At 58.7% G+C, this 10,482-nt stretch overlaps 1 protein-coding gene across 5 annotated transcripts in view; it reads left to right on the forward strand.

Moving 5' to 3' along the window:
• Positions 1 to 7,927, forward strand: part of PRIMA1 (proline rich membrane anchor 1) — a 61,238-nt gene extending 53,311 nt beyond the window's left edge. For 3 of the 5 annotated variants that reach the window (XR_014312399.1, XR_014312400.1, XR_014312401.1), the window contains 2 exons: positions 946 to 1,116; positions 3,220 to 4,459. Coding sequence is in view for 2 of the 5 variants with exons in the window: in XM_082733318.1 (XP_082589444.1) it covers positions 4,655 to 4,757 (103 nt within the window). In the remaining 3 variants the exon portion in view is untranslated. Of the gene's footprint in view, positions 1 to 945; positions 1,117 to 3,219; positions 4,460 to 4,654 lie in introns of those variants that run through there. The other 2 variants (XM_082733318.1, XM_082733320.1) reach the window with 2 other exon arrangements.
• Positions 7,928 to 10,482: the final 2,555 nt, after the last annotated feature.

The following is a 10,482-nucleotide window of genomic DNA, read 5'->3' on the forward strand; positions in this document are numbered from 1 at the left end:
TTTAAGGAGTCCTCGGATGGCTCCGCACCACCCTTGGAGTGAGAACCAAATGCCCAGCCCTCCTGGCTGGGTCCCAGGGATGAGCACCAGCCCATGGGCCTCATCGTCACTTGCCTTCGGCTCGCTCAGCCAGACATGGTTAATCAAGGAAGCCCTGGGGAGGTGGTCCAACCCGGGGCTCGGTCGGAGGGTGAGAACACCCGCCAGCTGCGCACCTGACTCACCTTCACACAGGGGAGGAGGGGAGGAGACGTGCTGGGTTAGAAGTGAGGCCGCTGCTTCTTAGGGTCAGCAGCTACCCTGGGTGGCTCGCGAAGGCTTTCTCTGGCTTCTTGACCCAGGTTTGGAGAAGCCTGCGGGCGACAAGGCATCTCGGCGTGGAAGGGGGTGTGTGTGTGTGAAGGGTGTGAGTGGGTATGAGTGTACGGGCACTCTCGTATGTGTACGTATGTGTGTAGGGGTTGGGGGTGTGTATGCAGGTGGGGTGGGTTCGTCTGAGCGTGTGCTTCGGGGGTCCTTGGAGGGGAGGATGGATGCTTTCAGAAGAAGGAGTCAGAACCTCTAAACCTCATGGGAAACAGACTCTTCAGTGGGGTATGTGAGACAAGGAGCGAGCTGGCAGCCCTCCGTTGTTGGGCTCCTCCAAGCTGTCTTTGTCGCCAGCTCCTCCAGCAGGAACAACTGGCTGGTGGCGGGACGTGTCATATCACTGTCAGCAGGACCCCGGAGGGGCACCTGGGTCCCGGGCCTCCCTGCCCAGACCGGCCGTGCTGGTGGTTGCATCTTCTGCAAAGGCCATGGCTCATGGCGGTGCCCAGGGGCTGCTGCTGCCCGGCCCAGGGCAAGGGGAGGAAAGGGGTCTCAGAGTGGAGGACCCTCCCTCCGCCAGGCAGGAATCCTGGGCATGGCCAAGGAAAAGCTCACTCCCCTTTTTCTTGGTTTTAGGAACCAGGCCTTGTAGGGCATCATCTGTGGCCATGCCTTCCTGCACCAGGGTGCAGATGGCCTTCTTTGGCTTAGCGGGACCAGCCCTGGCTGGCTCACGGCGCTGCAGACCCAGGCTGGGTTGTAGTGAGCCTCTCTGGCATTTCCGGAGCCCCATGGGGCACCCATTAGGTAGGAGGTCTGTGCCGATGGGAGAGCACTGGCTGCTGCTAATCCCCTCCCCCTACCTGGGACAGCTCCCCACTGCCAGCTTTCCGACCGCAGTACTGAGAGCTAACAAACACTCATGGAACCCTTACTGTATGCCAGGTGCCCATCTAAGTGCTTAACCACATTAACATATTTCATCCTCCTCACAAGCCTATAAAATGGACACCATTCTTGTGCCCATTTTGTAGACCAGGAAACTGAGGCAGGGAAGGGTTAAGTGGCTTGCCCAAGATCACACAGCTGGAAGTGGTGGGCCTGGGTTTACTGAGCTAGGATATCCCCGTGCTGGGGTAGCGTCACCCTGAAGTCCCCTGCTAGAGGAAGGATGGTGGGAGAAGGCAAGGCAGAGCCATCTCCCGCTGTAGCTAAAACCCCAGAGTCCACTGGGCTTCTGTGCATCCCAGAAGGGCTTTGGGAGTGGGCTGGGGCAGCAGCCCAGAGGGTACAGTGGTTGAGGGCTCTGTGCTGGTGGAGGAGGGGAACAGACCAGGTCCACTTCTCAGGAGACTTCTTGGAACAGTGACTCCCCCACCCCGACCCGCCCCCCTTGCAGTGCCCAGACTCTTGGAATGCTCCTGGGGTGGGGGAGGGAGGCTGCGGCAGTCACAGGTGCCACTTCACTGGCTGAAGCCCGTGCCCCGACCCACTTTGTCCTTTCCTGCCTGGGAAGTGGCTGGGGCCATTGAGAAGGCTGTGGGGCTGTCGCCTTGCCTTGTCCTCAGTGTCCCTCCAGCCAGGCTTGCTTCCTGCCAGGCCCTCTCTGCCAACCTTTTCCTCCAAGGCTCTGGGGAACACAAAGAGGTCTCCTAGCCAGCAGCCTGGCTTTAGAAATTCCACCTTTTCTCTTGGCGGAAGAAATGCTGCTGATTTCCTACCCTCACCCGAAACAGGCGGAAACTCTGTACCCTCCATGCCTTGCCCATTTCCATGGGAGAGCCAGACCCCTTTCTTTATCTCTCCATGATCCACTCTGGAAAACCCTTCAGCCTCATCGCCCCTGAGCCGGACCTACTCTGGTTGACTTTTTAGACCAAGCCCCAGATTGATCATTTATTGGGGAGAAAAGCAGTGTGGGGTGTGGTTTTGGGCTCCGAGATTTTTGTCTGTCCCTATTTCCTGGAACCCCGATTCCGATGTCCGTCCTCCCCTTTGTAGATGGATGACAAAGGGAAGTGCACACCCAGCCCAATCCCCCAGGCCGTGCAAACTCAGAGTCGGGAACGAAGTCCACCCCGCGAAGTCAGAGCGGCTCGAAGCCCCTGGAAAGGGGTGGGTGGCGGCCCAGGGGAGAGAGGAAGGAGACCAAGGAGAAACAGGCCCAGGGACAGAGGCTGTCATTTCCACAAGCCCATCACAAGCAAGGCAACTGTCTGACCCCTACAAACCTGGGGGTTCTGGAAAGTGTCCCTGAGCGCCTCCATTAATGGGGTTCTCGGGATGTGCTGAGTTCAAGCAAAATGAGAACTCTTGGAGGGCTCTTGAGAATTTTTGGAGTTCTCCAGGAGGAAGGTGGAGGATGGCCTTCCCGAGCTGACGGGAGCCCCCTATGTTGGGGGACAACGGGTGCTGGGAATGCTGACTTAATGGGAAGATGTCTGGACCAGGATATGGTAGGAGCAGGTGGTGGTCCAGGCCCTGACACCCGCCAGCTGGGGGGTCCTTGGGCAAGTCACAGCTCTCCTTAAGCATCAGTGTCCCCATGAAATGAATCCCTTAACCCCAGGCCTAGCTCCTTCTGGGGACCACTGTGAGAAGGGACAAGAAAGTCTGTAACCGAGAGTGCTTTGCACAAAGGGCGATGGGGCCCCAAGTAGAAGTGCTGGTTTGTAGCTCACATTTCTAGAAGCCACTGTGACTAAGCCTGACACCCAGAGGGAGTGCACTTTGGGTTTCTCTCTGGGTTTTGTGAGCTAACTCTCCTGCAAGGCAATAGGGAACAGGTCATAGATGTGGTCTCGGGGTGTCGCCTCTGAGCAGGCCTGATAATCCCATCCATGGCACTACTGATAACCTCCCTTCACCCTGCCTCCCCTCAACTAATTCACCCAAGACTTCATCCCACAGGCACCCAGCTGGTCACCGAGTACCCGTCCTCTGCAGCCTGGGTTTGGGGAGGCTCTAGGGATGTTTGAGAAGGCCGAAGCAACCAATCGCCAGGCTTTCAAAGATGGCCAGGGACGTTCAATTTAGACAACACACAACAAAGGCCAGGTCAGGCTCAGCCCCAGACATCGTGGGGACACAGGGGATGACTGAGCTTACGACCCCGTGGGCCTCAGAGTCCCCCAGGAGACAGCAGTATTGCAACATGGGATTGGGCTCCATGGCCTGCGTGGCCGAGAGAGGCTGAAGCCAGCAGGCCTAGCGCCGGGGGCTGCGCCCTCCTGAACCAGGCCAGAGAGCAGGTGGGCTTGGAGCCAGGCCAGAGAGTCGGACCGCCACTGCGGAACCCCACGCGCGAGCAAGAGCCTTCTCAAAGCCTCCCTCCCAGCCTTCCTGAGCTGCGCACGGTTAAGAGAACAGGCTCTCGGGGTTAGACAGCTCTGGAATGAGCTTCAAGAGGCCCAACGTGAAGTGTTTGAGAAGCACTAGCGTGTGCTCAGCAACTTTGGCCATTCACCGCCACCACCTCTGCCACCATCAACACAACCACCATCACCGCCACTGCCATCACCAGGACTCCTGACAGCAACAGCATCGCCATCGCCATTCCCATCACCACCACCAACACAACCGTAACCACTACCATCGTCACCACCATTATTACCACAACCACCAACCAACATGACCACCACTTCACCACCTTCTTTACCATCACCACCACCACCAACACAACCGTAACCACCACCATTGTCACCACCTTCATTACCAAAAACACCACCAACACAACCACCGCCGCCCCCCTCACCGTCACCTCCACCACCCACTCCACCATAACCACCACCTTCACCACCATCAGCACTTCGACCACCAACTCCACTCACATTACTGTTCCCGCCACCTCAACCCCCATCGCTAGCACCAGGCTCACCTTCACCACCACCCTCTTCATCACGCTTTCCCCGCTCCTCTGACCACATAGAGACCAGGCTGCAAAATCCAACCTCTGGCCTCTCTCCTCTTTTTACTCTGCACCCCCAAATATTTATCTTCACATCTGCTTGCTCATAATCAAAGAGATCGATCAAAGCCTGACAATGTCCTACTAGGCTGACTGTACATTCTCCATTCTCATTTGTCCGGAACAGTCCCAATTCACACCCGTTGTTCCTGCTTCCTTATTAAAAGTGCCCGTTTCCCTCTCTACCGTGCCCTGGTGTGCGTGACTTGTGATGTGGTCACCTTCGCTGAGACCACCTCCAGCTTCTGATCGGCCCCCACCAGGACCTGCAGCCCAAGGATGCTAACCCAGATCAGAGCCTGGTGGGTCCCCTGGAAGGACACGGTTCCCCCGCCCCAGTCACTGGTCATTCATGCCTGTCCCTGCCTCCCCTCCCAGGAAACCACTGAGAAAAGAGGAGAATGGCACCAGTGTTGCTGAGTATCCCATGACCTCCTCGCAGAGCAGCAAAGGGGTGGACGTGAACAGCGCTGTGGTGTGAGTCTGCAGACCCTGGACCCGCTGGCCAGAGGGGCACATTGGTGGCGCCAGTGGCATTAGTGGACCCGGGAAAGCAAGTGGACCCGAGCTGACGCTGGGCTTGTCCAGGAATTCCAAAGGAGAAACCATCCTCTTCCCAGCCTTGACCCCGGTTACCTCACGAGCAAGGCAGCTCAGACACCGGGCTGAGCCAGGATCCCCTGTACGCAGCTCCTGGGGACAGCCCCACACCCCAGGCCCCGCATATCTCTTCTCTGTCTTGTCTTTGATTTCCTGTCTCCCAGCCGCGCTCTGACAAAGGCAGGGAGAGTCTGTCTGTCTGTCTGTCTGTGCTGGTCCAGAGAGGCATCCTGCTTTGGCCAGGAGAAGGCTGATCTGGGGCCACTCCCCTGCCAGAAAACCTGTCCTCCTCCCCAGCAAGCCCGTCCACTTCTCCATTCACCGTGCGTCCCGACAGAAGCCATCGGCAGAGCCACGAGACGTCCCCTTCCAAAGGTGCTTCCCACCCATCTGTCTGTCGCCGCATCTGTCACTCTCTTCCGTCTTCAGGGCCTGCCTCCGTCCTCCCCTTCGCACCCACATCCAGGGCCCCTGGCTTGGGACCCCTGCCCCCCTGCGGCTGAGGGCTGTGAGCCCGGCCAGCAGAGGCCCCTCCTGGCAGCAGACAGAGGAGCTCTCTTAGTGTCTGACCTTTCAGGGGCAAAGCAGCTCACTGGGCACCAGGCCAAGGAGCCAGGAAGGACAGAGGCCCCTCCGCCCGTCCTCAGACTCATCCCGCAGCTGAGCCGCGCAGCACCTGCCGCGTGTGAGCCAGGCCCCGCCCTCATCCAGCGGAGGCCGCCACTGTGCCAAGCCCCTGTGGGCGCCCCGGGCTAGGCTGCCCCGACCTGGCTCTGGGTCCTCTGACAACCACCCCTCCCACCCCCCGAAGGCCCTGACCAGGTACAGACCCTCTCCCGAGAGCCCCCGGCTCCCCCCCCGCCACAGGAAGGTGGTGCCCTCCCAGTGCGCCCCTTCGAATGTCTCTTCCCAAGGTCTTGTGTTTAAAACATGCTGAAACCTCCGGAGCGGTTGGTGGATGAAGGGAAGGAAGAGGTTGGAAGGAGACGATCCTCTGGCCCTGGTAATCCTGGTCCACCCGCCTGTGTCCCAGGCGGCCACGGGCCCTGTGGGCACACGACTGACCCCGTGGAGACAGTGGCCTGTGGCTCGGCCTTCCCTGGCGGACCATGAGAACACCCCCGACCTCGTGGTTCCCTCACGTCCCACACAGCTGCTCAGAAGGAACTGGACACATGTCGTGGTCCTCCTCTCTCTGCACAGGGACTTAGCTCAGTAGACCCTCTCCACCTTCCAGACCATCAAGCCATAATTCCCTGGAGGGTGTTTGGGCCATGGTGAGAATTTCCTACCCAGGTAAGCCTCACAGAAAACAAGTCCCCGTGCAGGCTGAACCTTGGAACTCCATCGTCCTGGAGCCCTTGTGCCCACGAAGTGGTCTGTGGTCCATTGTGTTTTGGAGGGCAGAGGGGAGAAAGTGAGTTTGCTGGGACCCTAACCCGGCTCCTCCCCCGCAGGTCAGCAGGGACAGGCTGAGGACAGGCCCAGGCCCTCCCAAAAGGGGTTCATTCTTCTTTTCAGTTTTCTTAGGTGTGAGGACCAGTTTTGGGTTTGGGTTTGGGTTTGGGTTTGGGTTTGGCTTCCCCTGCCTGCGTGAGCATGGCACCCTGCTGCCAGTGGCCATGGCCAGTGCCCCCAGCCAGTGGGCTCTGGGCAGTCCTCTCTGCCCATGCCTCCCACTCCCCCAAGGGATGCAGAGCCTGTGACAAGAACCCAGAGGGTGTGGGAGGCGCTTTCCCTCACGATCTCCAGCCTCCAACTGAGTCCCCAGCTTATGCCCAGAGCAGATACCCAGGGAGGACCCCCGCCGCCAGCATGTGCCACCCTGGACTCAGGGGGGATGGGAAGGCCCCCTCTGTCGGAGGGGAAAATCCCAGCTAAGGGGCCATGGAGGGGTGGACGGCCAGCCTGGAGAGACATCAGGGAGGCAGGACATAGGCCTGCTTTGCACAATCCCACTTGTCCCACCTTTCCTGACCCTGGCTTCAACCTAGGGGGTTTTACAACTAGCCAAATCCTTCAGCCCCTGGCAAGCCCCCCCCCCCCCACCGTGAGGAATCTTGACAACTACCCATGGTGCCCTGCGACCGGTGTCCCCTTCCCGGGGAACACAAGCGGAGCTCTGGGAAGAGCTAACATTTGTGCATAAATTCCCCCAAATCGCATTTGTAAAGTCTCTCCTCGCTCAGTTAGTGAAAACAAGAGAAGAACAGAACTAGTTCTTAAAAAAGAGTCAACATGGAAGTCAACCCACCAAACCCAGAAGTGGCCGTTTGGAAACTCTCACACGTGGCAGCAAGGAAACCTCACTGGAGTTTTGGCTTAAGTGACAAAAAAAAAAAAAAAAAGAAAGAAAAAGAAAAAGGAAAGCAACCACACGGCCTGGTATTTGAGCTCAGAACTTTCATTTAAGGAATGTATTTGCAGTCCGTTAACACAGACCACTCCTCAGACTAGCCCAAATTCTGAGGTTGAGAACGAAATGCACATTTCTTTTCCGCCTTTTCTCAAATAGATATTTTTTAACTGTCTCTTAGTCGAGCCCAACTTAGAACGGCCTATAGAATCTCCCAGAGTTTTTAGGTGTTCCTTAGAAGCTTCCAAAGCAAGTTTTGGAAGGAAGACTAATAGCTGTAAAAATATAGACATATATATTATATATCGTTATATATATATATATATATATATATTTAAAGAGATCTCTATCTATATAAAATCACTGTACTCTGCGAATCTGTACAAAGTCTGATTCCAACAGCCCGGGTGGTGCGCTCTCTAACGCATGAATGTGCATTCCCTGAGATCTGCCTTCCTGACATGTGCCCAGCGCACGCGGCGACAGAGCTCTCGTCCGCAGGAGCTCTGTCTCCATGGACAAGCATGAAGTCCGGGCCGTCTTGTCCACCAGCGAGCCGCTCCTGTGGATTTTGTGCAAAGACCACCTCGGGAGCAGGACCGGCGGTGCCGGGGTGGAGAGGCAGGCTGGATGCTCTTTACATGGAAGAAAGTACCATGCCTTTTTTATTTTCAGTAAAAACGTACTTATAAAGAGGACTGTCTGTTGTCTTCCGTGGCGGGGGGAGGGGGACGTGGGAAGGAGAGAGCGGGCTGGGGGGGGGGGGGATGCTGTGCCCTTTTCTTGATGTTCTGCTGTAAACCCAGGGCGGGACTCGGGGACTCGCTGGCCTTATTTCCATATGGTTTTATCAGAATACCCTGAGGCCGGCACTGATGGGGACTCTAGGGTACCAATCAGCTCCTCCTCCCCCCAGGCAGCCATCTTGATCTTTGACTCCATTGGCAAGAGGGTGACCAGTTGGCCCAGGGTGCCAGGCAGACAGGACAGGCCAGTTACCCTAACTTGCAGAGGGCTCATGGGAATCACAGGGGCCAGAAGCGGCGGGCTGCGCCAGAGGGGAGATGGGTCAGGCCTGCAGCCTCCTACTCGGTCCTTCACTGGGTCCAGAGTTCAGCACCCCGGCCCCAGAGTTGGTTGGCAGCTCCCCATCACCTGCCCAGTGGCTGGGAGCACCCTGGTGGGGCCTGCCCTGCGCCTCCAGGCAGAGGAGCCCACAGAGCGCAGACCGGCCCCAGGCTCCCCTGCTCCCCGGACCTGATGGAGTGGAGTGTGGGCTGCTGCTGGGGCTGCCAGTCCCCCTTTCCCACCGAAAGCAACCCCTTCTTCCCAGCACCTCCGATGGGCCCGAAGCAACGGAGAAGGCGTTGTCCCTGCGGCAGTGGGTGGAGCGGGACAGCCAAGGGCGCCCAGACACCAGGGGTGGGTGGGGCAGGAGTCGGAGCCCAGACAGGCGTCTCTAGCCACCAGCCACTGAGGCGGACCCCTACCCAGGCCATTCCCCTTGGTGGGGGTCGTGCGGGCCCTGTGCCCCTCCCCGGGCTTTCCAGGTTTCAGCCTTATCTCGGTGGCAGCAACGGAGAGGACCCTGTGTGCCCAGAGCGGGGGGGCCAGAGGTCTCCCCACTCCTGCCCCAGCCCGGAGGGTGGTCGGCTGAGGGCAGGGCTCTGGGGACAGGGCCACAGAGGGGAGCCACGGAAGCACCATCCGAGACCCCGGAGTGCCCACCCACCCCCCAGCCTGGGATTCCCTGAACTGCTGTTTGCCGAAACTTGACACAGGTCCTGGCTCACAGCCAGTGGCGGCCACGAAGGCGCCTGCTGTCACTGCTGTCATTCAGAAAAGGCTGCCATCAGCCTGGAGAAACCCTCTGCCCAGCGGCCGCCCGCACAGGTCCCCTCTGAGAGGGACACCTCAGACCCTGGGCGTGCTCCTGGCCGCAGCTGCCACAGTAAGGCCAAGGCCCCCAGGGCACAAGACAGGGGAGCCGCAGGCCAGGCCCTGAGCCCCAGAGGCAGCCTGGGGACAGAGCAGGGCCCGCCTGCCCGGGGGGCGAGGGGAAGGGCAAGTACAGGACCCTGGGGAGCAGCACCGACCCCTGCTGGGGGCCACCTCCCAGACCAGCTCAAATCTGTGGGGCTTCTGGCTGCTTGTCCCGGCTCTGGTATCCAGTCCGGCCCCCTGCCAGCCTCCCACCTCCTCCCCCTCTGTGTCCTGCTCCTGCCACCAAGGCGGTGGGATCTGCTGTGTCTCTGTTCACTGCCCCTGCCTCCTTCTCCTTCCCTCCCTGCACCGCGCAGGGAGAAACATCTAGAACACAGTCCCATGAGGAGGCTTAAGCAGCTGCGCTCTGTCCCAAGTGGTGGCCTAGCTCGTGACCCGGCCCCTGGACCACTCACCTCCCCTGCCGCCCCTTCCCTTGACTGGGCACCGGCGCCAAAATCAGCCCCAAGGAAAGTTCCAGACAAATTCCTTGACGTCGGTCTGCAGCAGGCTGTCCGTCCCTGGCACCAACACAGCCACCCGGCGGGGGCTGCACACACCATTCCGTGCTGTTCCTAGGTGGCCACGTCTCCCCTGCTCTCTCTCAGAGGCTGCCTCCTTCTAGAACACAGGGAACATAGCCACAGGTGCACAGAGCCAGGTGGCTTCGCCTGGCTCGGTGCCCCCAGCCCTGCACATGTAGCTCCTACTCACTTCTATGGAGACTTCTGGTTGGTTTCTGCTCTGCTGTCTGAACCCTCGAGCCCCCGGAGAGCCTGTGTCCACTCAGACCCTAGGGGTTGACCATGCTGTCTCTTGGGGACTCAGAGAAACAAGATGGGGCCCTGCCTCACAGAAGCAGTTTGATGGTAGGGATGGACCCGAGATGTGCACGTGCACAGTGACCCCAGTGCAGAGACCGAGGGACACCCCAGGCCACCTACTCAGCGCTTCAGAGGCGTTACCTCTTTTTACTCGACGGGCAAACCCGTGGGGCATGGAGGTTGTCCCTATTTTACAGGTAAGTAAATTGAGGTTCAGACAGGTTAAGTGACTTACCAAGGGTCAAAAAAGCTGTCTGGAGCAGAGCTGACATTCAAATCCAGTTCTCTGTAGCTACAAGTTCTAGGCCTTTCCAACCCAGGCAGGCTCTCAAATTTCAAACGATCCTTTCCATCTTGATTTACACCCAGTGATTTTCCCAGTCTGTGGGAAGCAAACAGGACACTCAGGCTCTCCTGCCCCTGGGAACCAGAGACAAGGATGG

This window comes from Mustela nivalis (assembly GCF_964662115.1).
Source record: "Mustela nivalis genome assembly, chromosome: 6".
NCBI lineage: Eukaryota > Metazoa > Chordata > Mammalia > Carnivora > Mustelidae > Mustela > Mustela nivalis.